Source organism: Callithrix jacchus, chromosome 16 (genome assembly GCF_049354715.1).
Source record: "Callithrix jacchus isolate 240 chromosome 16, calJac240_pri, whole genome shotgun sequence".
NCBI lineage: Eukaryota > Metazoa > Chordata > Mammalia > Primates > Cebidae > Callithrix > Callithrix jacchus.
In genome coordinates, this window is record NC_133517.1 from 1,320,511 (window position 1) to 1,347,320 (window position 26,810).

Below are 26,810 nucleotides of genomic sequence, written 5' to 3' on the forward strand. Positions count from 1 at the left end.
GCCTTGATAATAATTTTTAAAACGATTTGAAAGGGTTGAAGGGATATGGTTGAACAAAGGGAAGATTTCCTGATGTTCTTCATATCACACCGCTCAGAAGAGTTGTGCGTCTCTAGGCAGGGAGACGCAGGTGGTCAAATCCCACGCTGGGGTCACGGTATCTTGAAAGAGACGGGAGCCCTCTTTTCCCCTCAGCTGATGGAGGGAAGGCTTGGATCAGCCATTAGTGTGTCAAGGTGTGGCAGATACATTAGCAGTGGGATGCAATACCGACCTGAGTTTGTCAGCCTAAGGCAATGATCCACTGGGGAAACTGAGGTGCCTAAGCCTGGTCTCCTCCAGGCCTGCCTTCAGTGCCCTATGGGAAAGGGGAACTTCCCCACTCCCTTTCAGAACCTTCACCTCAGGGGCTGAACGGTTGCTCCCTGTGTCTTGCTGGTCCCTTTGCGGGAGAAGAGAATACCTGTCACCCAGCAGAATCTGACAGCGATCCTGGGACTAGCAGAGTTATGCCAAGAAATGATGGTGACTGTCTTTACAGACGCTCAGACTCGCGGCTGTGTGATGGAGGCGGCGCTGCTGTGAGGGAGAAGTGAGGAGAACGTGACGGCTGCAGGGATTAAAGTGAAACAGACACTGTCACCTCCATGGACCGCCACTGAGGCCCGGTAAGGAGAGTGTTTTGCCCTTCTCTGATACTCTCGTGCAATTCAGGTGATGCCCGTAAGGTGCAGTTTGTCTGCAGCCTGTCACTCCAGTTAGAGCAGACTGAACCAAGAGAAGGCAAGGAATATTCTCTGTATATGTCTTTCTTATTCTAACTGGATCACTTTGCTGCTTTGGATGGGTCACTCTAATAAACGTAGTTCCTGACTGCGAACTATGCAGATAAGAAGTTCTAGACACACTATGGAAATCCAGGTGCATGTTGCAGGAAACAGGCACGACCCTCCTCAGTTCTGAATCCAAAGGGCTCACTCTCAGGTCTCGGGGAGGCTGCAAGGCCGGGGACCAGGCAGCGTGCGGCTCAGGCAGTGGGTGCGCCAGGGAACCTGCGGGGCTGGAGGGGACGCGGGGCTGGGAGGCTGGGGAGCGGGGGGCCGACTCCAGGCGGGGTTGTGGGGAGGGCTGGGGCGGACGCAGCAGCCAAGCTCTCCGCCCTCGGGTCCCCAGCGCCCCGCCCCGCCCCGCCCCGCCGAGCCGCCACCAGCAGTGGGAGCCGCCAATAAGCCGCGGGGCTGCGCTCGGGAACAGCAGCCCTGGGGCCTAGAGCCGGGCCGGGGTCCGAGGGCAGGTGACGCCAAGGGTTGAGCGGGCCCGCGGAGCGAGCTGTTCAGCACTGACCCGGGCGTCCCCAAATCTCGTCGCCTCCGCTGTCTTTGGGAACCAGAGGTGAGCTTTGGACTTTCGAGGCGCGGTTCTAGCTACGGGTCCGTGCAGGGCGGTGCGAAGGGGACTTGACCTTGGGGACTCAGATGGGCAGTCTAGGGACAGTTCCACCCGCGGCCGGTGCCTAGAAATGGGTGGGGGCACCTCCGGAGCTGGGGCAGAAGGAGCGCGCGCTCTCCCCTCCTGTCTGGCACCCGGCGGCGCGTCTGCTGGGCGGCAAGGCAGCGAGGGGTCGGTCCCCCCTGTCCTGCGCGGGGCGACGTGCGGCCCAGGTGGGGTCCGCGAGCGGCAGGTCCCCAGCTCCGCCGGCCAGGGCGCAAGTGAAGTTTATGGCTCCGCGTCCAGCCTGTTCTCTCGCTCCCGCAGCCCCGCAGCTGTCGCCTGTCCTCGCCTTCCTGCCGCAGCCGCCCCGTCATGGACTCCCCGGTTCAGATATTCCGCGGGGAGCCAGGCCCCACGTGCACCCCGGGCGCCTGCCTGCCCCCCAACAGCAGCGCCTGGTTTCCCGGCGGGGCCGAGCCCGACAGCAACGGCAGCGCCGGCTCGGGGGACGCGCAGCTGGAGCCCGCGCACATGTCCCCGGCCATCCCGGTCATCATCACGGCGGTCTACTCCGTGGTGTTCGTCGTGGGCTTGGTGGGCAACTCGCTGGTCATGTTCGTGATCATCCGGTGAGCGCGGGGGGCGGGGTGGGTGGTCGGCGCGGCGCGGGGCGGGGGGGCCGGGCGGGGCGGGGCAGGGAGCGAGGGTCGAGCCAGCCAGGCGGTGGGGACTCTGCTGCGTGAAGGGTCCTGGAGACGCTACCGGGTGGCCTCCTGCAAGAGGGGAAGGATTTCCTGCGGGAGTGTTTGGTGGTGGACGGAGAGGTTCACACAGGGAGCATCCTAGTGACCAGGGGCGTCTGGAAGATTTCAGAGCGACCTCCCCACCTCACCTTAGGGCCCAGTGTTCTGCTGAAAACTCCTCAGACTGGTGTTTTGATATAAAACAAAAGCTGATATATGATCTAGCGTTGCTGATATGCATATATGAGCCTTTCTAGTACCAAATGTCATCTCATTTGTTAGGAGTATCAGTAAATAACATTTATTCTCTAAAGGAACTGCTTTGCTAGTTTTTCGATTGTTTTCCACCACGAGAAATTGAAGGTTTTATTTTATGGTGTTTGTGTGTGTGCGTGTGTGTCTCTGTGTGTGTGTGTGTGGAATTTTCTTTAGGTCAACTTCTAATAATAAATATCCAAATATTCACATGCATGCTAATTTTCCGGTAAGCAATGGGATTCTGACTTTAAGAAAGAAAAACAAGAAAAGAAGAAGCCAGCCTGTTCTGCCCTCTTCTTGAGATAGATGTGTTTCCATTTCTGCAACACCAGCGCTTTGCCAGCACACCTGTGAGAGGGAGTAGAAGCTTGCCTTCCACTGAGAAGGCTCTGTGAAGCGAGGGAGGGGTGCAACTCCTCTGGCTGGGAACGATGAAAGGATGAATAGCTGATCTTTCTAAAGCTTGACTTTAGTTTTGGGAAACTCTAAGCCATATCATGAACAGCAGCATGAATCTTGTTCTTGGAAAATTATCATAATAAAAATACCTCTATACCTTTTTTTTTTTTGCTTGAGAATGTCAGGCCTTTTGTTCCTATGTATGCTCTGACATCAAAAACCATCATTCAAGTCTCCAAATACATATTATAAAGCTCATTTCACCAACAACTGGTGTTTGTAGCTTGGCACCCTGCCTATTGCATTTCGCAGGAATTCTATCAGCGATGAGTAAAGGTTACAGAAGGAGGGAATATTTTAAAAGTAAATTGTTTGTCTAAGTCATTGGTAATCTCAGGGCTGGTCTCTACTAAAGAGACAGACAAAATGGAAGACAACTGTATTCTAAATTTTAATTAACATGTTTAGGAGATCTTTGATACTGAAGCCAGTTTTTTGGTGGTGGAGTAACAGAACATTGTAAGAAGAAGAAAAATTAGCTCTGTTTCTATTCATGTCATATTGAGGTGCTCAAGTAAAATAGATGCGTATTGTTATTCGAATGAGCACCTGAAGTCTCCGGTTTGAAAAGAGCTTTGTAGTTGCTCCACAACCTTGTTCAGACTAGGATTAAAAAGAGCGAAGAACCCTAAAATAGCATTTCGATGTTATGTGCAAATGTAACTCCGTGGGGAACATTTGACATGTAGGAAAAAAAAATTCGTGTAGATTAGCTTGGACTTTTAATGGATAGATTTCCCAAAGATATCCAACACTAAAATGTGTTGTAAGGGGATAAGTTTAGCTAAAAATATAAAAGAATTTGGCTGGTTCACATAACATCATTCTCTTACCCCATTCTCAATACTTATAGGCTGCCATCCTGGAGTGCCAACCTACTGAAACCTAGCTAGTTCACCTACGGCTAAAGCACATACGTTTTAAGGTCTTCACAGTAAAACGTTAATGTTTAGTGAACCTAGTTCACTTAAGTCTATAGCTAAGAGGGAAAGGGAGGATTTAGTATTATTTCATAATGATAGATGGTTTGAGGATTGAAGAATTGAGGTACTTGGGTTTATTTATCTCAGGAAAGGAAGAGACTGAAGATTGGAGAGAGGGTGACTGAAGTGGTTTCCGTGGTGATCATCAGGACTGAGCGTGGTACCAGGGTGTGGAGACCCCGCAGCCCTGTAACTGAAGGGGCTGAGCAGCTGTGCTTGAAAGATGGAGGATACTATTTTAAAATATTTTACATGGGAAAGTCTCCTAGCATAGGTCAGTCTTAGAGAAAATCATTGTAGAAATGGAACTTCGAGGCTCAGAGAGCGGGCAGGTGCAGACCTAGACTGCTCAGCTCAGACCTGGGGAGAAAGAGCTGTGGAAAAAGATTTGGCTACTTTTAGGCCTGCCTTACAAATAGTTTTTCCCACCTCTGCCCCTCAAATGCTGTCTCATATCTTCTGATTTAAAGCTTCTTCAAGATTTCTCATCATTTAGTGCGTACCAACTGCTATAATCCCTTGGTAATTAGGGCACGTTCACGGTCACTGCGGAGAGCTTAAAATGTAAGTACTCCACCCTCCCAACTCACCAGGCTTTGGGGTTTGTGGTTGTTGGGTGTGGATAGATATGGATGTGACCCTCAGGATTCTTTTTTATTTTTTTTGTGACAGAGTCTGGCTCTATTGTCCAGGCTGGAGTACAGTGGTGTGTTCTTGGCTCACTGCAATCTCTGCCCCCTAGGCTCAGGCGATTCTCTCACCTCAGCCTCCCAAGTATCTGGGATTACAGGCGTGAGCCACCATACCCAGCTACTTTTTGTATTTTTGGTAGAGATGGAGTTTCACCATGTTGGCCAGGCTGGTCTCGAACTCCTGACTTAAAGTGATCCACCCACCTTGTCCTCCCAAAGTTCTGGGATTACAGGTGTGAGCCACTACACCCAGCCGACCCTCAGGATTCTAATCCTGTGGTATCCGGACTTCCTCCCGTGCAAGATTCCCCTGTGCAGTCTTCATTTTTCATTAATTAATGAACACCATGACACCCACACCCCTCTGCCCTCCAGAGGCAGCCCTACCTCTGACATTGTAAATATCCATTCTCCTGCTCTTACCACAACTTCATACATGTTCGACTCCCTTACAGAAGGTGACTAACATTTAATGAACACTTAATATGTGTCAAGCAGGTAAAGCTACCTTCTACATGTGAATTATTTAATCCTTACAACTACAAGTATATGATTACCACACCCACTTCACCGAGGAGGAAGCTAAGGCACAGAGAGGTGAAATAAACTAAGGTCACACACATGTGGGTAACTCACGCGGCCAGAATGATCTCAGCGGCCCGACCACAGATCCTGGGCTTTTGTCCGCTCGGCTCCTCATTTCCCACCGTACCACTTCTGCAAACGTTTGGATTCTTTCTTCATTTTCTCCCAGACTATCTCTTTTTCTCTTCGCCATCCCGGACTCCATGAGCTATCAGGAAAACCTCTGTCTCGACAACACACTCAAGTGTCCCGCCTTCTTGTGTTTCTGCCAGTGTCTTCCACCAAAGCCTTACCCCTTGATCAAGCCAGTGACCTACCTTCCTTATTCCTATATGCAGCTGGTTGGATGCTATTGGATAAAATCAATTTTATCTTTGTCAAGGCAAAGTCACTGCCTTCAAGTATATCTGACCCTAATTCTGCCTAGAAGTTTTTGTGTCCGTCTTCTATTTTCCAGAAAAAGCCAATTCTTTCATTTCCCATTTTTAAAAAAATGAATTCAAATCTGATTCCCAACCCTCCACCTGATCATATGATCTTCATGTCATATTCTTCACTTTTATCATTTATCTTCATGAGTGGTTTTACCCAGTAGTCCACAAGACCGTGGAGTGCAGCCCCTGGGAACACCGCTTCTCTGCACGCCCGTGTTGGCAGCCATCCTCCCTGCATTCTGTGTTACTTCATGGGAAGATTCTTCTTCCTTCTATCCAAGGCTAATTCTCACTCCTGGGTTGTGAAGCTCATCGCCTTCTGGGGTCTCCTTTCTACTGGTCTGGAATCTCTCCCTCTCTACCTGCTCTTCAGCACATGAACATAGCCAAGCATCTGCCATCTTACCAATAATCGAAAACCCATATATATCAGCCACCCTCCATTTCCTCAGTTTCCCTGGCTAACGCCCTTTCACCCTCCTGCCTGTCATGGGTAGGCAAGCTTCTTGGAGTAATTCCTCCTGTTTGTTTCCTTGTCTTCCACCCGATCCTCTACCCCGAGTACCTGGGCTCCCCTCCGATGGTCCTTCAAAGCCCTGGTGTGTGTTTCAGATGCTCGTTTTAGGCCACTTGCACTCGGCTTCTGTGTAGGGTCTGGCATGCTTGGCCAACTCACTTTCTCAAATAGCACCCTCTCCTCGGCTTCCCCGCACCCTCTGGCCTTCTCCTTGGTCCCCTGCGCAGATTCCTCTTCCTGTGACTTTCCTAAATGTTCATCTTCTCCAGAGCCTTCTCAGCTCACTCTGTCCTCACTGTGCATGTTCTCTGTATTAGTCAAGGGTCAGCCAAAGAAGCAGGACCAGTCGGGGATGCCTGTGTTAAGAAATTTCTCACAGAAACCTGGCGTAGGTGACTGTGGGACTGGCTAGGACAGGAAGTCAGGAGGGACAGGCCGCTGTCGCCAGGCAGAATTTCCTCTTCCTCAGGGAGCTTTGGCTGTGCGTTTAAGGTTTCCACTGATTGGATCAGTGCCATTCCAGATCACCTAGCATGATCTCCCTTGCTTAAAGTCAACTGATGATGGACTCGAATCACACCTACCAAACACCTTCACACCAGCACCGACATGAGTGTTTGAAGACTAGCCTGGCCAAGGTGACTCGTGAAACTGACCATCGCACTCCCTTTCAATGGTTCCTTCTATTCTTGTGGCCGTAACTGCCAGGTACATTCTGACAAATCCGAAATCTAAGTATCTCTTTCTCTCTCCCAGTTATCCATTCCTATCTGAAGACTCAGCTGGCCTCCTTCCTTCTAAATGGCTCAGTGTGATGATCTCCCTGGCACCTCAGCTTTCTAGAGCCTCCATTCATTTGCTGAGGCTTCCATAAGCAGCACAGACTGGGTGGGTTAAGCAACCCCTGTTTTTGATTTTGTCATAGTTCTGGAGGCCAGAAGCCCAAGATCAGTGTGTCTTCAGGGCTTTTCCTGAGGCCTGAGGCCTCTCTCCTCAGCCTGTAGGCCTTCGAGTGTGTCTGAAGGCCTCTCTCCTTGGTCTATAGACACTGCCTTCCTTCCCCCTGCACCTTCCCGTAGTCTTTCCCCCACACATCTGTGTCCTAATTTCTTCTTATGAGGACACCAGTCATATCAGATTGGGGCCCACCCATATGGCCTCATTTACCTTAATTACCACTTTAAAGGTCCTCCCTGCAAAGGGAGTCAGCCCTCATTCCATGTCTGTGAATTCTGCATCCATGGATTCAACCAACCATGGCTGAAAAATGTTGTTTTTTTAAATTGCATCTGTACTGAAGACGTACAGACCGTCTTTCTGGTCATTATTCCCTAAACAATACAGTATAACAACTATTTACATAACTTTTACATTGTAGTAATTATAAGTAATCCTGAGATGACTTAGATTATAGGGGTAAGTTATATGCAAACACTCCCTTATTTTATACCAGGGACTGAAGCATCCGTGAATTTTGGATCCAACAGGGAGTCCCAGAACAGATCCCACAAGGATACCAGGTAGGACTGTCCAGTCACATTCTAAGGTTCTAGGGTTCAGAACTTCAGCATAGGAATTCTGGGAAGGATACAGTTTAGCTCAGAACACTGCCCATCCTCTTTCTGTTTTCCTCAAGAGGACATTCTGTTAACTTCAATTTTCACAATAATTATGTGTATGTCCTTTTTGTTTAATTTAAAGAAAAGCTTTACTCTTGGAAATGTTTATTTTTTAATAAATTAATTATAAGGATAAACAAAAAAATTTATTAAGAGAAAAACTATCACAGTACAGAACTGTAGGGTTCAATCTCCCGTGAACCGTGCTCTGGCAGACCTTCGCTTCCCTACAGTTCGGCCTCTGCTGTATTGAAACCTCCCCAAAGGGAGAGCTTTGTAAGGTGCGTCAAAAGTACTATGGAAATGGTCACATTTCCCGAACTCAAGTTTCTGCACCAAAGGGAGCCAACTCACCCAAGCTGGCTAGGCATGGAGCTTGGTCCTTGTAAAAGTCCTCGTCTTCTTGCCTGTAAATATCAGGACAGAGCGTTTCTTCCCCAATCCACTGAACAGAAGGTCCAGCCTTCCTCTGCTGGGATCACCTTACGTCATGTGCCGTTCACTGACTCATTCGAGGCCCCTCTGGGCCAGTCTGGGCCTCATGGTCGCACTTGTCTCAGTGTCACCAAAACTGTCTGGCTGTCTTGGAACTGGATCAGTGTGGGACGGAATGGGTGACAGAGTGTCTGGCACAGTGCCTGCCTCTTCTCTCCTGAGTTTCTTCTTCTCCCTCCTTAGAAGTAGCTGTTGTAGTCACGGTTGTGTGTACATACATGTTCCACATTCTCACAAGTGTCAACAGAGCTTACCTTACATCATATCACCAAATTATATGTACAGAGGCATGAAAAAAGCAGAGGTACAATATGGAACCCGAATAATTCACCGTTTGCTCCTCCTGCAGGACACAGTCTTATTTCAGTCTTTGGTTAATACAGGATGTTCTAATTTTCCTTGAAACCTGTCTTTAATTTCTTGATCCTGTCTTCGAATATTTTCCTTAATACAAATGCAGCAAAATAACTTCAGAAATTATTTTCAAGAGACTGTTTTTCATTTCTCAAAGTAATTTGTATACCTTTGACAGCCTTTTGGAAGAGAGAATTGCAACTGCCTATATATGGATTAGCCAAATTATTTTCTCCCTCTGTGATATGTGATAGCAGGGATCCAAAGCCTCGTGGAACTGTTTGCAGGGGTCAGAGAAGATACAACCTCAGAGTGGTGGGGGAGAGAGATAGAGGGAGAGAGAGAGAGGAGAGAGAGGGAAGGAGAGAGGGGGAGAGAGAGAGGAGAGAGAGAGATGGAGAGAGAGGGAGGGAGAGAGAGAGGAGAGAGAGGGAGGGATAGAGGGGGAGAGAGAGAGGAGAGAGAGGGAGGGATAGAGGGGGAGAGAGAGAGGAGAGAGAGGGAGGGGGGAGAGAGAGAGGGGAAAGAGGAGGGTGGGGGAGAGAGAGAGAGGGAGAGAGAGGGAGGGGGGAGAGAGAGGGGAAAGAGGAGGGTGGGGGAGAGAGAGAGAGAGGGAGAGAGAGAGAGGGAGGGGGAAGAGAGAGAGGGGAAAGAGGAGGGTGGGGGAGAGAGAGAGAGAGAAAGGGAGAAAGAGCAAGAGCACGAGAAACCAATCTGGTGATCACATGCAGCTCTCCTAAACTTTACTAGACTCCAGGCAAAACTGTAGCCTTCAAAATCGTTTCTTGATTGTGTTGACTTGACATGTTTTCTGACAGCTGCCTGAGACAGTTTCAGCAGGAACTCGCTTCTCACTGGTACAGAACAGCTCTTCTCCGTGATTCGTTCCGCTGCATCTCTTCAGCAGCAGTGTCTCCACGTGGCTGTGCCCTTAGCACCGCCCTTCACTCCTGTTTAATGTGGATGCACTTAATTGTCCGGCCGCAGGAGTCTCTGTGCTCAGCTCAAAGCCTCACACTGTGTGGCTGCAGGACAGTGGTTTAGCTGATGTGGTGTCAGCGGTGCAGGTCATACATGCTTAGACTCATATATTAACAAGAGACGGTTTCAGAATAACATTTATTTATTCCTCAGAGATCTGCTGTAGTCCCTTCTTTCCCCTTTCTTTGGAGGAGGTGCTGGTTTATGTCTTTGATAAGGAAGGCTTATATAAGAAGAATAGATCTTAGGAGTGGGGATAATTCTGTAAATGGCTGAAGGTTGTTTCACGCTTGCCTTCTCCACTAGCCAAGCAGATTGCAATCTCAGTGAAGGATGACAAAACCACGTGATGCACTGAGAGCTCCCATAGGAGCTGGTGTGAAGCTGGGCGGGGAAGCCCCGGATTAAGAATGGCTGGAGTTACATGCAGTCAGAGACCGGCGATGGCAGGACTGATTTTTTGAGCTCCTGTTGAGCTCACTCAAATTCACAACACACCTATGAAACAAAGATGGTTAGAGCTCGTTTTTGGATGAGGAAATCAACTACAGAGGTTTAATGAACTGCCCAAGGGCAGGCAGTTGTTAAATGGTCGATCCAGTACCACAGCCCAGTTTGCAGAGCCCTGAATCTTCTCGGTGCCCTCTGCGTGGCTGGGTTGCTTCCTGTCCAGTGGAGGACTGGCTCCACGGGGAGAGGAGAGCGCAGGAGGGCATCGTCCCCCTCTCCATGTGCCCACGCTCCAACCTAGGTCAGCTTTCTATATAAAAATAGGAAAACTAATTTTAAGTATCCATACACTGCTAGGCATATGGGTAGCTGTGCCCTAGGAAACAGCACACCAGTTGTTAGCGAGGTGCAGTTTTGTTCTGGGTGCCGTTGGGCATGAGAAGCACTCACCCTGCCCATACCCCTGAATACACTAGAACGTTCCTTCTGGAGGTCCAGAGGTGCATGATTCCACAACCGGGACTACTGAGAGGAAGAGCTTAGCAGCTCCCTGGGGCACTGGCTGTTCCCGTGGAATCATCACTCCCCAAGCCCCTTCCTTCCTTGCTGCCACCCTGCAGATTGCGTGTGGCTGCCTGCGGTCCTGGTTGCACGTGGCTGCCTGCTATTCTCTTGATGTCTTTGTGCTTTTCATGCAGGAGAGTGATTCTTGGGAGCTGCGAGGGCCTGGCTCCTGTGTGAGTATGACTCCTTCAGAATACTACAGATTGAGGGGAATCAAAGTCAGCTCCTCTGAGAAGCAGTGCATTTTCTTTCCTTTCCATTTTCCTTTGCTTCCCTTTTTACTTTCCTTCTCTTTCTCCTTTTTTTCTTTCCTTTATTCCTTTCTTTTTTCTTTTCCCTTTTCTTTCTGTCGCCCGGGCTGGGATGCAGCGGGGCAGTCAAGCCATCCTCCTGTCTCTGCCTCCCTCCTTTTCCTCCTAACATTGATAAACTCCTGTCCCTTTACAAAGAAAACCTACAATTACAACAGTAAACAATCCAGAAGAGACTGTAGCGACTAATTCCATTGAGATGAACTGAAACTGTCTGAAGAATTTTTTATTTTTTTTGAGATGGAGTTTCGCTTTTGTCACCCAGGCTGGAGTGCAATGGCGCAATCTCGGCTCACCGCAGCCTCCGCCTCCTGGGTTCAGGCAATTCTCCTGTCTCAGCCTCCCGAGTAGCTGGGATTACAGGCACGCGCCACCATGCCCAGCTCGTTTTTTGTATGTTTAGTAGAGATGGGGTTTCACCATGTTGACCAGGATGTTCTCGATCATTTGACCTCGTGATCCGCCCGCCTCGGCCTCCCAAAGTGCTGGGATTACAGGCGTGAGCCACCGCACCCGGCCGCTGTCTGAAGAATTGAGTGAAACACTCATGTTAAGTAAGTTCTACTGAAAAGTCTCATCAGCAGTCATCATTCTTCATTTTATTTTTGTTTTTTAAGTCGTTTGTTGTTGTTGTTGCTGTTGATCAATGAGAGCTTGTTATGTTGCTCAGGTTGGCCTTGAACTCATAGCCTCGCCTCCTCAAGCGCCAGGACAACTGGCCGGAACCACTGTGGCTCCCAGTAGTTTTTTTAAAATTAGTTTTAGCTTCACAGAAAAACTGAAGGGAAGTTACAGAGTTCCCATGTACCCCGTTCCTCCACACATGCACCGTTCCCCACAGTGGGGCATTCGTGGGACCGTGGAGCCTGCATTTACACATCATGAGCACCCAGAGGCCATACTTTACATCAGGTTCATTACTGCCCCCACCCCCCCACGCCAAGCTTCGGTGGGTGTAACTGACAAGTAAAAATGACATGTATTAAACATGCACGATGTAATAATTCAATATATGTTAATTTGTGATCACCACAGATTACACAGTCATTACCACACACAGTTGCCTTTTGTGTGTGTACGGTGTGTGTTGGGGGTGCTGAGAACACTTAAGATCTACTCAATCAGCAAATTTCAAGATAAACAGTACAGTATTGTTGATGCTAGCCCCCTGCTGTACGTTGGACCCCCTGAATTTATTCCTTGGTGCTGCAGAGATTTCCTCCTCCTGAGTTTGGTGTCTTGGGCATCTTTGGACCCTGAGGGCAGCTCCAGTGTTGTAAGAAGCCACCAGCTTCCTGTGGCTCCATGGCATTTGATCACATACATGTTTTCACCAAACAGCATCTGTTCAGGTGCATTCTGTGGACCCATAGGTATTTGCTGTATTAAAGGAACTTATTTAGAAAATCACCAGGCTTGTTTCGTTTTGTTTCCTTTTTCTTTGTTATTATATTGGAGCTGAAGTTTGAATTCCCACTGTCTCACTAGTTTGTGGTTTCAGGCAAGTCACCCACTCCCTTTTAACTCAGTTTTCCAAACCCCCAAAAATGAGCCTATGGAAAACTCCACAATGTACATGACATTGTTTTGTCTATTGAGGGGCAGTATTTAATGCATGTAATGTATTTATTACAGTATTTCCAGCTGGGCTATGCCCTGTTACTCATGCTAAATGTTCTCAGAATGCTTTTCAATCTTGAACTACGGCAGAATTTATTTCTCTGATAAAATTTCTCTGATTTTCAAAGAAACCTTGGAATAAGACAAGCCTGAGTTCATTTACTTATTACATATAAATTCTAAGAATTGAAAAACACTGTGAGTATTTCTAAGATGTTTTCTGAAACCTTTTCTCTTCGGAAGGAAGCAGGGCAATGGTATCTTATGGGATTGTAACGTGGCTTATTAAGTCTGTGGTAGGTAATGAATAATAACAATAACAGCAGCAGCAGCAGCCATGTGACAATGACGGCTGCATTCACTAAGCAATTATCAAGTACCACTCTGGTGCTAAGTAATTTTATGCATGTCTCGTTTAGTCATTGACAACTTTATCAGATAATATGAAATCCACCAAACAGTATCTGTCACATAGTGTCATCAATAAATGTTAAAGTGATTTTTTTTTTCTCCTGGTGTTCAGGGTCCTCTGTGGCCTGACACTACTGTTCCTATCCCAGACAGCCACCTGAGACTCCCCAGCAGGATCCCTGAACCAGGAAATCCATTTCCTCATTGACCTCTGAATGAGACGCTAGCCAGAAAGCTTCTCTCTCCGTCCAAATCTTTCACAAAGCTCAAGATGGTGCTACGTTTTCTCTTCAAAACATGTCCTGCCTCCCTCACTACACAGCAATCATTCCCTTCCATGGATTCCTGTAGTTCATATTATAATCTGGTCTCAGTTTAAAAGATCCTCAGAGCCAGGGTCTGTATATTGAGTTTTTCAGCCGTCCTCAAAGTCTAGTATATTGCTGCTTATGGGGTAGGGACTTAAACACCTGCTGAAAGAAATGAAAGGTCGCAGATAGGGGAGAGTGCATGCATATAACCGGAGAGGGCGGAGAGGACGTGTGCATTACCACGGGAGAACAGGTGCAAGGGAAGACCCAGAATGACTGAAATCAGTGCGACTGAAAGTGTGTTGGCTTTTGAGGTCTATGATAATCCATCATCAAGATCAAAGGTTTGTTACACTATTGTCATGAAGGTGAAAAGGAGTTCCTGGTTCAAGAAGCATCACTGAAATTTAAAAACAAAACCCAAACCTAGGCCATGCGCCCCAACAGCAAAGCATGCTAATAATTCAGTAATTGCCTCTTCTACCTCCCGTGTATTGTCTGAGTCCAGCCGTGTGGGAAGGACAGGAAGTCCCGAGAGGGCTGTGTTGCAAGGTCAGCTCCCCCATCTCGAGTGCCTCCTTTCTAGCGCGGTGAGTGTCACGTCCTCCCGGAAACCCTGCCTGGTAACACTGGTTCCTGACATCTCAGCAGATAACTTTGTTCCCCTTACCATCACACACCCTCCAGTGGCTGCCAACTTTGAAGCCACCCCTCGTTTCTCTGTAAGGAGGAGTACAGCAGGACGGTCTTGAGTCAAGGTGTCATTGGGGAGCGTTTCTAAGTCTCTGGAACACCCTCCGCCCTATTGCCTGGCCACCAGAGCCCTCCTGCTGCTCAGGGAACTTAACTAAGTTCCCTAGTTAAGCCCTGTCACGCCCCATCCCATGCAGGGTACTGTTGTTTACAGGTCTGTTACGTTGTCGGCTTAGCGAGGGGAGCCCACGGACTTTGCTCTTTTCATACCATATGCTCCTTCAGTGTGTACGCTCCAAAGTGCAGCCATGAGCTGCGGGCCCACCTCCAGCTCCTCCACACAAGCCAGAACTTCCCACCCAGATGGTGCCATTTTGCTTAAAATGCTTGTGAATTTTTGTAAAGCAGTGTGGGTGAAATGAAAAGTAATTTCATATCATAGCATAATGAGAAAGCTTGCTTGTTTTTTTAGTGGTGGACATACAATGAATGAAAAGGCTGGCTAATTCTGTTAGATACGAACAATACCCCACGGCTCAAGCAGTCTGCCTCTGAGCGTCACCGCCTTGCGCCTCGTTCACGTTCCAGAGTAGTCCAGTGTAGTGCGCAGAAGACTCTCTATAAAGATTCATTGAATTCATAGTCTATTCATTACCTTTAATTTTACTCAGGAGTTCTCCCTTTATAGTGTTACAGGCTTATAAGCATGTGTCTTCCAGAAACCTGGAAGACGGGCCCTGCCTTGTCACCCCTTCCAGATCCTCCCACTGAGGTCCTGCCTCTGTTCACACCAAACAAATCCCTGAACCTACCTGAGCCTAACTTGCTTCAGCTACATGGGGGAAAAGACTGAAGTCTCCCAGGTAAACTACAAGGGCAGTAGTGTTGAGAAGCAAGTAAGAAGGTTGCAAGTCAAAATACTGGACTTTGCAGATTCCAGAGTGCTGGGGAGATGTAAGAATGCACGAATTGGGATCAAACTCCTGGGTTTAGATTTCTGCGGTGCCTTTTATAGTTATATCACTTTGAGAACTTTAAAGAAAATCCTGTGATTCTTAGTCACTTCATCTGTAGAACAGGGATAGCAATACCTACCACGTGGAGTGACTGAGGACGACGTGAGACAGCATGGGGAGCGCACAGCCGAGGGCCTCGTGCGGGCGCGTCGGAAAGGTGGTCAGTGTGCTTACCGCCCACATTCATCTATGAGATCTGGCGGTGGGGTTTGAATTCTTTACATGTTCGAGTGTTATGCGGTTTCATGAATCTATTGGCTATAATAACTATTTTGAGAAACTAAAATCAAGCTATCACTCTACATTGTGAGTACTTAAAGATACACATTATATTGTATGGCAATTTATGCATCATTCTGTACATTTTCTTCCTGTCAGGTCCCAGGGCTCATTTTTATTCTCAGCTTTTATATTTAAGCTAAACTGGGTAAATATGACCATGGATGCTACCTAGAAACGACATTCTTTTCTGCTTCCTGTGGTAACTGGTGACTTTCACCCACGTAAGAAAGGAGGTAGGAGTTGGGGAACATGACATAAATTAAACATGCTCTCTGAGTCAAGTGCATTCGTTAATACCCCTGGAATTCTATGAGATAAATATTACATTTTCCATTTTATAATTGGGGAAACTGAGGCTCGGGGTGGTTAGTGACGGTCTAAAGTATACTTGTTAGTTTGAAAAATAAGGACTACAACCCAGGTCTGCCTAAGTTAATGGCAAAAAGAATGCCAGTCTGACTTCATAAAGAAAGAGGGGACTGTCAGGGTCACAAAATACAAGAGGAGGAGTCAAAGATTCCTGCTGGAATCCTTGCTAGTGTCTGGGATCTTGGGGTGGGGAGAGATGAGAGAGTAGAACATAGGTGTGTAAGATGCGGTTTTTTTCAAACGTAAAACCATAGTGTCAAGAAAATATCTGAATAGATAGTATTTCAGTCTTTCTCATTGGAAACATGTGGCTCTGTCTCAGTAACTGCCATTGCTTGGCCATCTCTGCTTTTGTAAAGCCTGTGCCATGAGAACTTCACCATCCATTTCTAAAACTTATGGTGGGTCATGCAATAATGCCGGAATAAAGAGTGTAAAGCCAACTGCATTTTAAAATAGACTCGCTTTCCAGATGAAATCACTCTTCTGTTAGCAGCCCATATAAATGGAAACCAACGGATACTAACTCTGGTACCCGTCTTCACAATGCCCTCCCAGCTGACCCCAAACACAGCCGCTTCCTAGTGAGAAGAGATGGGAGGTGGGAAAGGCAGTGGACGCCGAGGGTGGAGTGTGATCCTGTGCGTCAGGCTGTCTACTGAGCTTATTGCATTAACGGTGAGTTAGGTTTTATGATTCTAGCAGGAACTGAAACTCAGATAAGTCATTCACTGAGTTCAGACTCAGGAGTGTCTGAGTTCACATGAGACCACAGCACCTCCAAGAGCAGCCGGCGCTCTTCTGTGCTATCACAGAATGTTCAAAGTTGTTTCCCCTGTGGAAATGCATGTATCACACGGGGCACACTTGAATTGTGACAAGGTCTTCAAATCTGAGGCTGTACAGATCATCGGCATATGGGTTTTCCCAACACACTTCAGACTCGGCCTCTGAAAACCTGATGGTAGGGTTTGGAACATTTAGTTAGTGCTCTGTGGATAGCTGAGGAAGCACTCTGTCAGCAAAACAGCCCTCTTAATTCAGTCTTAGTTGAAACTCAAGTTGTCCTGAACATCACGTTATAATGTAAAGGAAGCTCAGGCATCAAAGCACTCTGACCTTCCTTGAAAATTGCTCTTCTGTCCGTCGGGACACGAGACATATTATGTGTTTAGAAAATATCTCAAGGAGTAAAGAGGACAGAATTATTTCTCTCCTACGGTGCCGTGCTATGCTTAGTGCTATGACATGTGTAAGAGCAGAATCCAGCCTGCTTTCTTTACATAATATATCCAAAATGACAAATCAATGGTGCACTGGAGAGCAAAACCAGCAAGCCTAACTGTGTTTTAGTCACTGAAACTGAACATACATCAAAACGGAAAACCATTTTGTATTTTCAAAAGACATCAGGGTTACAATGATTGATTCCTCAAAATAACCCTGAGGAAAAACAATGTTTTAAACAAGTCAAAGAAAAAGAATATAGTGTTTGAAAATGCTTAGAGCCAAGCAACTCTGGGCAGGACTAAGATGAATTGTCAGCCACAAAACAAAGACCTGTGTATGTGCAGAGCTCGGTCTCGTGTCCGTCCCGCTACCTCTGCTGTATTCCCTGTCTTCCTCCTTCACATTTTTTAAACAAAGCACTAGAATAAACACTTGATAAAGTTGGAGATCTTTGTCTATTTTCCCATCACCCCCAATGCCTGGAACAGTCCATTAAATGTTAGACCCTCAAGGAATATGAGAATAATTGAACGAAGAAGCAAAATCAGTCATCCAAACGCTGTCACAAACATATTCATGTCATGGGTTTGACTTGAAAATGGAGGGAAATGCCGTTGTTCCTTTTCTTTTAGATACACAAAGATGAAGACGGCAACCAACATTTACATATTTAACCTGGCCCTGGCGGATGCTTTAGTGACCACGACCATGCCCTTCCAGAGCACAGTCTACTTGATGAACTCCTGGCCTTTCGGGGACGTGCTGTGCAAGATCGTCATCTCCATCGACTACTACAACATGTTCACCAGCATCTTCACCTTGACCATGATGAGCGTGGACCGCTACATCGCCGTGTGCCACCCCGTGAAGGCTCTGGACTTCCGCACGCCCCTCAAGGCAAAGATCATCAATATCTGCATCTGGCTGCTGTCGTCATCCGTCGGTATCTCCGCGATAGTCCTCGGAGGCACCAAAGTCAGGGAAGGTAAGAGCGGTCATCTTGATTCCGTTCAGAAAAACCTAGCTTCAAGTTACATCGACTTTTCATTTGGAGCAAGCAGGCCATGTATCCACACATGTCTGTGGAAATCAGTGCCAAAAGGCCATAGAAATAGTGCCTGGGTTCATGAAAGATGACAGAAATAGAACCATTTTGTGTCCCTTTCCACCTCTAAACAGAGAATGCAAGGATGACATAGCCAGGAAAGAGATGTCTGACCTGTCTCCCGTTCTGGAAGTGCTTAGTAGAATGTGGAGGGGTGAGGATGGGGTAAGAAACCTCAGGCATGTGGAATTTTCAAGTACAACCTGACAATTCCAGGACACACCTTCTCACTCTTTCATTTTCTAACAAGGGACATAAATGATTGGTGACGAATGGTGGTTCTTTCCTCTTTTCTTCCTACAGGATAACCTCCACATCACTATCTTGACAGCTCTGGCTGTCGGCCATTCAAAATCAAGTTAAGAGAGGAATGGGAGTCACAGATGAGCAGAACTGTTTGATTTTGGACAGACCGGGCTTTACCCCATACAAACCAGCCAACTGATGTTTTTCCTGTATTTCTAGGATAGTAGTTCTCACTTTGGCCTGCACGTTGGAATCACCTGGGAACTTTAGGAAAGACTGCTGCCTGTATCCCACACCCAAAGGGTCTGGTTTACTTGACCTGGGGTACAGCCTGGGTATCAAGATTTTTGAGCTCTCCCCACATAACTCTGACCTGCAGCCAAGGTGAGAGGTACTGCTCTAGGAGTTTCGCTTCACCGGCAAAAAGTAAAGCTATGGAGAGCATCTTTGTTCCTCGTAGAAATTCATGATGGAGAGGCCAGCAGAACAGTCACTCTGGCCCTTACTCATGCCGTGTAACGCTCCAGCAGGTGTCCAAATGCTCCAGTTTATTAGGGAGGCCCACAATGCCTGCGAGAGCCGATAACCGACTATATAGTGAGGACTTTCCAGGTCGTAGTGAAAGGGCGAGGCTAAAATCATAGCTGGTCTTGCATGTACACGGTTTGTTTGTTTTTAGACTTAAAACAAACTTTAGGTCTCAGTTTATAGTTTTAGGGTCATGGCAACACTGAGCAGAAAGCACAGAGAGGTTCCATTTACCCCCGACCCCACGCAGGCACGTCTTCCCGCATGATCAACATCCCCCATAGAGTGGTCCATTTATTACAGCTGCTGAAGCCACACTGACACGTCATTATCACCCACAGCCTGTAGTTTACGGGTTGTGCCTCCTGTGGGTTTGGACAAATGTATAATGGCACGTATTGATTGTTTTTTCATGAAGCTGGTTTTTTACCCTCTGAAACTACAAAATGAATTTCTAGCATGGTCACAGCAAGTGTCAAGCTATACCACTCGGTAAGTTTTCAGAAATGCCCAACTTCCTTTATCATATTTGCATTTTAAGGTGTGATTAATCACACACAGAATTTTGTTTCTTCATGCCTACAGCAAATGGAAATAAAGTACAAAAACTCGTCTGAGGCAAAGCTTTCACTTGACATAAAACGTTGACTCTAATATTTTCCATACCACAGTATATGTGTATATATTATTTGAGAATTCATAGTCTGCTCTTACTGTAATTATAATGGCTTAGAATTATTATAATCGTCATAAACAGAAACAGTTATTCTTAACCAAATGAATGTACACAAGAAAAGCTTTAGTTTAGCTATGAGAACTAACTGTGTAACGAAGACAACCACGAGATGTTGGAACATGAGCCAGCAGAAACCACAGCCCTCGGATATTAACATGTAAGGAAACAAAAGTCTGCTTTTTCAACTGAGGTGGTTGTATGGATACTTCAACCTGAAAACACCCCCTTCTTCCTGAAACAGAACATTTAATAAAAATGGCATGTGTGGACAGGAGTTTCTTTTTTTTTAAATGCTTAGTTTTCATGGATTCATAATAGTTTTACCTTGAGGGGGTACCAGTGCTATTTTGATACAAACGTACAATGTGCAATGATCATACCAGGGCAATTGGAATGCTCATCACCTCAAGTATTTATCATTTAGTTGTGCTACGGGATTGCAGTTTCACTCTTTTAGTTATTTTGACATATGGAATAAATTATTGTTAACTGTGGTCACCGTCTTGTGCTACCGAACACAATCTTTTTCCTTCGAACTGTATTTTGAGTAGCTGCTGTTGATTATTCCACCCACTCAAACACTTCTTATCTCCCACTACATGCAAGATGGTCTGGGAGGAAGCTGAGCCTCAGAGTTAAAGATCTTTCAAATTAAACAGCAGCGCTGTGTGGCTTCTGCTTAGCTTAGCTTAGCTTTTCCATAGTAACTGCTGTAATTAGGACACATTTTCGAGGGTTTCTTATTCATGTGGTGTGCATTTGTTGTTCATTTATTTAACAATTTAATCTCTTTATGAGCCACATGTTCCCATTACTACCCTAGGTGCCAGGGATTCAATGTTGATTAAGGCAGGCTGGGTTTTCCACAAACGCAGTTCACATTCTGGATGGAGAGAAAAATGTCAGAAAGGTAACACATAATCACAGATCAGACAAGCCTCTGTCTGGGAGACTGGGTGAGTATAAAGTGTGGACAAGGTATAAGTTACCGAGGAGAGGACCGTTTTAGAGACACACCTCCATCTGAATGTCTCTGAAGTGACATTTAAGCTGAGGTCAGCCTCGAGAAAGAGCTAAGCCTGAAATCAAAAGCTAAGCAGAAAAAGCCAAAGCAAACCATTCTCCCTGCCTCCAAGGAAACTCTTCCACCAGTTTCAACAAACAGGTCATAACCCAGAATTGAATATTTACATTGAACTCAAGACTTTTTTCATGTATCACCCATCAAAAGTTGCTTAGTAGATACCTTATATTCTTTGACACTAGAAAAATTTAAAAATTATTTACCACAAACACTAAAGCAGAAGCCAATAGTCTTCATAGAAATATTACCTTGGACAATGACTTTTTAAAAAAATCAAAAATGTCAAATTACTCTGGAAGTATTCATTTACTCTTCCAAGATTTGATCTTGTATTTCACTGATAACATGAAGATCTCTAAGATAGTCATCTTGATTAATGGTTAAAAATGATTATATTCTTTTTATTTTAAAGTATACATAATTAAAATTCTAGTAGGATGGAATATTCCACTGATTGCCTTAAAACGTTTTAGAAAACATTATTAATAGAGCTGTTTTGCTATTTAAAAAATGTTCGTGTGCTATTTTTGAAGCAGATTTTTCTAATGTCAGAAGAAAATATTTTCATTCCAGTAATCATTCTCACGGTGTTGCTTATGACCACCTTGTCTGTGAGGAAGGCTCAGGCCAAAGAGAGCTCTGCTGTGTGCTCACTGACTTCTCTGGGGCAGGGGCTGAAAATGTAGGCTGGCTGGAGTCCATGGGACCCCCACAAAAGCAGCTTAGAAGGTGTCAACCCTGAGTCCCTGGTCTTCCTAGTACTAAGACTACTCCGAAGAGAACTACCCAGCAAAGAGAAGCAGAGCAAATAAGGCAATTTTCTAAGTAACCACATACAAATATGTGTTTTATCTGAGTTACATAATAATGTTGGTAAAAATGAAAATAAATGTGCCTGATTTACTCGGAATTTCCTTGATGATGATGATGAATCTTCCCCGCCTCCTCCAAAGGCTCTACTCGTGCTTCAGCAGTGCCCTTAATCATGAGCGCTGTTGGCTCCGTTAGATCACAATACCTGCATCATATTTAAACAAATTTCGGATCAGTTTTTGTTGACCTACGTAATGATTTCCTGTAAACCACTTAATGTTTTTCAAACAAGTTGGCTTTCCTTAAATTCAGTGACTACATTAAAATATTGAATAGTTTATTACAAATAGACATTAGCTTTTTTACTGCCAGAGCCTTGGGTCTGGAAGAACTGTTAATGAATGGAAATAGACGTAAGTGCTCATGCTATATATCAGCTCTTTAGCTCTTCTGCAAGCCATCAGTGTCCAGGCAGCGTCTGCAACTCAATGAGCAATATTGTCAGCGAATCTGAATGCTACAGTATCGTGTATGTTACCAGTAAACAGTGACCATCATCATTGTTCCATGTACAAAGATTAGGATGGTTCATAACATACAATAGTCGTTGGTAATTTGGTGACCTACTTCTCACCATAGCCATTGCAGTCAGCCAGGTAATCGCAGTAACCCGTCTCTGTGCTGTGGTTTTTGCTGCCTTCCTCCAGATGTGGATGTCATCGAGTGCTCCTTGCAGTTCCCGGATGATGACTATTCCTGGTGGGACCTCTTCATGAAGATCTGCGTCTTTGTGTTTGCCTTCGTCATCCCCGTCCTCATCATCGTTGTCTGCTACACGCTGATGATCCTGCGCCTCAAGAGCGTCCGGCTCCTTTCTGGCTCCCGAGAGAAGGATCGCAACCTGCGCAGGATCACCAGACTGGTGCTGGTGGTGGTGGCGGTCTTCATCATCTGCTGGACCCCCATCCACATCTTCATCCTGGTGGAGGCCCTGGGGAGCACCTCCCACAGCACGGCTGCTCTCTCCAGCTATTACTTCTGCATCGCCTTGGGCTACACCAACAGTAGCCTGAATCCCATCCTCTATGCCTTTCTTGATGAAAACTTCAAGCGGTGTTTCCGGGACTTCTGCTTCCCGCTGAAGATGAGGATTGAGCGGCAGAGCACGAGCAGAGTCCAAAATACGGTTCAGGATCCTGCTTACCTGAGGGACGTCGACGGGATGAATAAGCCAGTATGACTAGTCGTGGAGATGTCTTCTTACAGTTCTTCGGGAAGAGGGGAGTGGAATGATCTAGGTTTAACTCAGATCACCACTGCGGTCTGACACGAAAAGACAGAATTTGAAATAAACTTGTAGAGATGTCACGGTCTGAAGTCGTCACATGCAGACAGCATTAGCGATTAGTGGAGTCATCAAGGACAAAAGGCCCATGCCACACATGCCCCTCCTGTCTCGGGCACAGAAGCAAGGCAGAGCCTCCATCCCTCTGATGAACAAGGTAACAGGCCTTTTCCTTCCGGCTTCCTAGATTAGGTTAACACCCATCGGCTGTGGCCTTCCTATGCAAGGTGGTTTCAAAAGCTTGTTTAGGAAAAAAGGAAAAGAAGCAGCATCACTCTCAGAGCTCAGTGGGCATGCAATCCAGTGACAGCAACGACCTCCAACAGAACGAGAACTATTTCCAGGGTGCATGCCTGGCTCAGTGTATGCTGTGTGGACACGCATTGCACGTGGCTGTGTGGTGAGAATTCCAGCTTACGTAGGGCTTGGACCCACATCTGAGGCATCTGATGTTCGTGATGTTCACTTACACCAGAACATTATCTTACTATTTATGAAATTATTTAAACATTCAGAAGGTTGTTTGTCACTTGGTTTAATTTCTCAAAAACTACAGATTTTTTTTCTTAGCGTGCTATTCAGGTAGACAGTCCTACGATAAAGCATGTCCCATTGTCAAGACACATAAATTAGCTTGAATACCACTGAAAATATACATAGTTTCTTCTGTAAATAATAAGGCATGGGCCTGCTTTCCAGCCAGGCGACTTCCTGAGGGCTCACTGATGCTATCCCCTGAGTGGCTAAGCTGATGCTGAGACGTTTTGCTGGGATTAGTCATCGCATGATCTCTTTCAGACTCCCCAAACACCGTTTAGTCCTGTAAGAGTGCTCATAGCTCATGTGTTAATGAATCACAGAGGCTTTAACTCGCTCCCAGGTTGTAGCTGTAGCAGAATTTCGTTTCTTTGCCACATCTCTTTATGAACATATAGTGAATCGCAGCTCCTCTCTATTCATGGAAAGGAAGGTGTTTTGCCTCTGTGGATCTCAAGGTACTATTTTGTGGCTCTCGGCGGGAAGCAGAATTGTTCCTAAATGCGTGCTGAATAAGGACATGACGTCCCTCCTGGAGCCTGGACAGACCCTGCACAGCTCTCTGTGAAGGGCATCCCTGCTGAGGATAATGCCAGGAAAAGCACATTTAGGGTAATTTGGCTAAAACTTCCAGATGGCATATAAATTCCCTCTTTCTCCCCTGAAACTTATCGTTTCAGAGGTAATGGCTTTTTTTCTGTAATTTGCCTGGGAAGAAAAAAGGGATAATTTAGAAATAACACTCATCTCCAAGCCTATATCTTATTAGGGCAGCATCCTCTGAAATTTAATAGAAAAATTGAATATATGGCCCTATGTAACTACGACATCATGACAACTGTTGAGTTCCGTTCACCATGCACTCCTCTCACCTTCTGGAAACAAAACCTTGCATTGAAGGTCTTACACATGGTTTCCAAATATTACCATGTTTGCCTCCACTCCAGATGGTCATGACACCGAACACAGATGATGTGTGGCAGAACGGCAGTGGTTTCTCCTCATGAAAATGAAGTGCTCTTTTGAGTATTTCTTGTTTCATTGCAATTCCTAGCTGCCCTTGTGTTTTTATAACTGAATGCAAAGAGGAATGGCTTAAATACTGGTTTATACTAAACCCGTGGTTAAAAATCTTGGCTATGGCATGGGAAAGAGATAGTTCCAGAACAGGCCCTGGTGAAGTAGGAGATACAAAACTTCTTTATGGAACACGAAAATCCAAGAGATTCTCTTGTCAGATACCTGTCCAGGGCAAAATATAACAGAGATAGGATTGTGAGATGAAATCACAGTAGTGTGTTTTCTTCTTTTTTTTTTTGAGACAGAGTCTTCTCACTCTGTTGCCCAGGCTGGGGTGCAGTGGCTCAATCTCAGCTCACTGCAACCCCCACCTCCTGGATTCAAGTGATTCTCCCACTCAGCCTCCTGAATAGCTGGGATTACAGGCATACGTCACCACACGTGGCTAATTTTTGCATTTTTAGTAGAGACGGGGTTTCACCATGTTGTGCAGGCTGGTCTCGAACTCCTGACCTCAGAAGATTCACCTACCTTGGCCTCCCAAAGTGTGGAGATTCTAGGCATGAGCGGCCGTGCCTGGCCTATTTCCTTTAAATTAGCACTCCACATACTCTCACAGCATTAATTGCCATTATTGGAATCTGAATTTTTGCCTGATTTTCCCACCTCTCCTCATAGGTAAGTCTGCAGCCCACGGAGAGAGAAGTAGCTGTATGTGCCCACGAGGGTGTCAAGCTTATTGATTCTTGTAGTACTGACTCCCCCTCATTGAAAAAGGAGTGAGGAAGGGAATGTCATTTGAGGGCATGGCTTTAAAGGAACGATAAAGTGTGTAACATGGCAGGGAGAATACCACTTACACAGATGTACTTCTTTTTCAAAGTGTGTACATGCTTTTTGTGTGTGTGTCCTAATGTCCTGCCATGAAGCAGGAACAACACTGCCGTATAGTCACCATTCCGATGATGCAGACCCTCTGGCTCTCCAACATCTCTCACCTCCTGATGCTCCTATTCTCTGACTTCAGTGGGAAGGGCACTGTCTGTCGTGTGTCTTTGAGACCAGAACTGCATGTGTTTAACCTTGAGATCTATTCTCTACATGAGCCTTATCTTTCCATTCTGGTAAGAAGGTCTGGAAGACAGGACCTCGCAATGGGTCAGAGAAGGCACAGAGAGGTGAACCAGCCATGCAGGGGCAGCGCTGTGGAGGAAACCCCCCACTCTAACTGGGAGGAAAGCAGAAACACTCTGAGTGTCTCAGAATATTTACCAATCAAAGAGTATCCCTCTAATGTAAGTCAAAACTCCAGGCTTAATACTAAAAAATGATTCATCATTTTGAAAAATAGTTTGGAGGAAAAAAAATCCATAAAGAGTCACATCAAATCTCCAGAAAATGGTTCTGTTCTGTGATAAAGTACTGAAATAAAAGTTCTTAAGCATGTATAACTACTGCCAGACAATTGATAAGTGTTTCATCTAGTCCTGAGATGAAATAAGATGCAGGGAGCACACTGGCTGTTTTTAAATTGGAACATTGCAAAGAGAAAGGGTTGTGTGTCCTATCAGTGAGATTTATTTTCTAAACAAGAGCTATTTGGATGATTTAGCATAAATATGAAAATCAAAAAGAGTATAACCCAGCTTTCTAAGGCAATTTTCTCCTCGGAAACAAAAGTATGCTCATATGTTCTTCACTATAATGCATATTATTTTTGTCTTGTGCTTTAAAACATGATAATTGTGCATTGTATACATGATTGTGTGCCTTTGCAATAAAATCAGAATTGTACCCGCTAAAAATTGCAACAGTCAATTATTGTGGTAAATTGTTCATTTTATCACTTCAGTGATGCTGCAGGTTAGCAGGAACAATGGAAACTGTTTGTCTAAACTAGAAGGGTTACTGTAACTTTCCATCCATGAGGATGCTGTGGGTGACTGGAGGATAGAAACAAAGTATGTGGGGATCTAAACTGTGATCTTTAATTCCCAGACCTGGGAATCGCTTAGGATAATTCATCTGTTTTCACAATAATGCTGCCAGGACCCCGGAATCAATGTGACCTACTGCCTTCCCAATGAAAATCCACTTTTTTTCACGACAAAAACATGCAAAATTCAAAATCAAACTGTGCCATCAATAAAAGCATAAAAAAACAGCAACCCCACCTGGAAACACAAGCAGCCTTCTGCCCTGCTCCCAGTGTAGTAAAATCACCTCCCTGCCGGCCGGGCGCGGTGGCTCAAGCCTGTAATCCCAGCACTTTGGGAGGCCGAGGCGGGTGGATCACGAGGTCAAGAGATCGAGACCATCCTGGTCAACATGGTGAAACCCCGTCTCTACTAAAAATTACAAAAAATTAGCTGGGCATGGTGGTGCGTGCCTGTAATCCCAGCTACTCAGGAGGCTGAGGCAGGAGAATTGCCTGAACCCAGGAGGCGGAGGTTGCGGTGAGCCGAGATCGCGCCATTGCACTCCAGCCTGGGTAACAAGAGCGAAACTCCGTCTCAAAAAAAAAAAAAAAAAAAAAAAAAAAATCACCTCCCTGCCAAGAATGATCTGTTTCTAAACCAAGTGACATT

General features: G+C 45.9%; 1 protein-coding gene across 1 annotated transcript; it reads left to right on the top strand.

The window, feature by feature from the left end:
• Positions 1-1,208: 1,208 nt before the first annotated feature.
• OPRK1 (opioid receptor kappa 1) lies at positions 1,209-26,027 on the top strand. The gene is made up of 4 exons (XM_002758894.6): positions 1,209-1,392; positions 1,756-2,060; positions 17,441-17,793; positions 22,028-26,027. The coding sequence occupies exons 2-4, from the start codon at positions 1,804-1,806 to the stop codon at positions 22,558-22,560; spliced, it is 1,143 nt and encodes a 380-aa protein (XP_002758940.4). The 5' UTR covers positions 1,209-1,392; positions 1,756-1,803; the 3' UTR covers positions 22,561-26,027.
• Positions 26,028-26,810: the final 783 nt, after the last annotated feature.

Excerpts from the sequence above, each read along its gene's own strand:
- OPRK1 (XM_002758894.6), top strand. The coding sequence starts at position 1,804 with ATGGACTCCCCGGTTCAGATATTCCGCGGGGAGCCAGGCCCCACGTGC. Across the intron at positions 2,061-17,440 it reads GTCATGTTCGTGATCATCCG|ATACACAAAGATGAAGACGG; the intron begins GTGAGCGCGGGG and ends CTTTTCTTTTAG. Across the intron at positions 17,794-22,027 it reads AGGCACCAAAGTCAGGGAAG|ATGTGGATGTCATCGAGTGC; the intron begins GTAAGAGCGGTC and ends GCCTTCCTCCAG.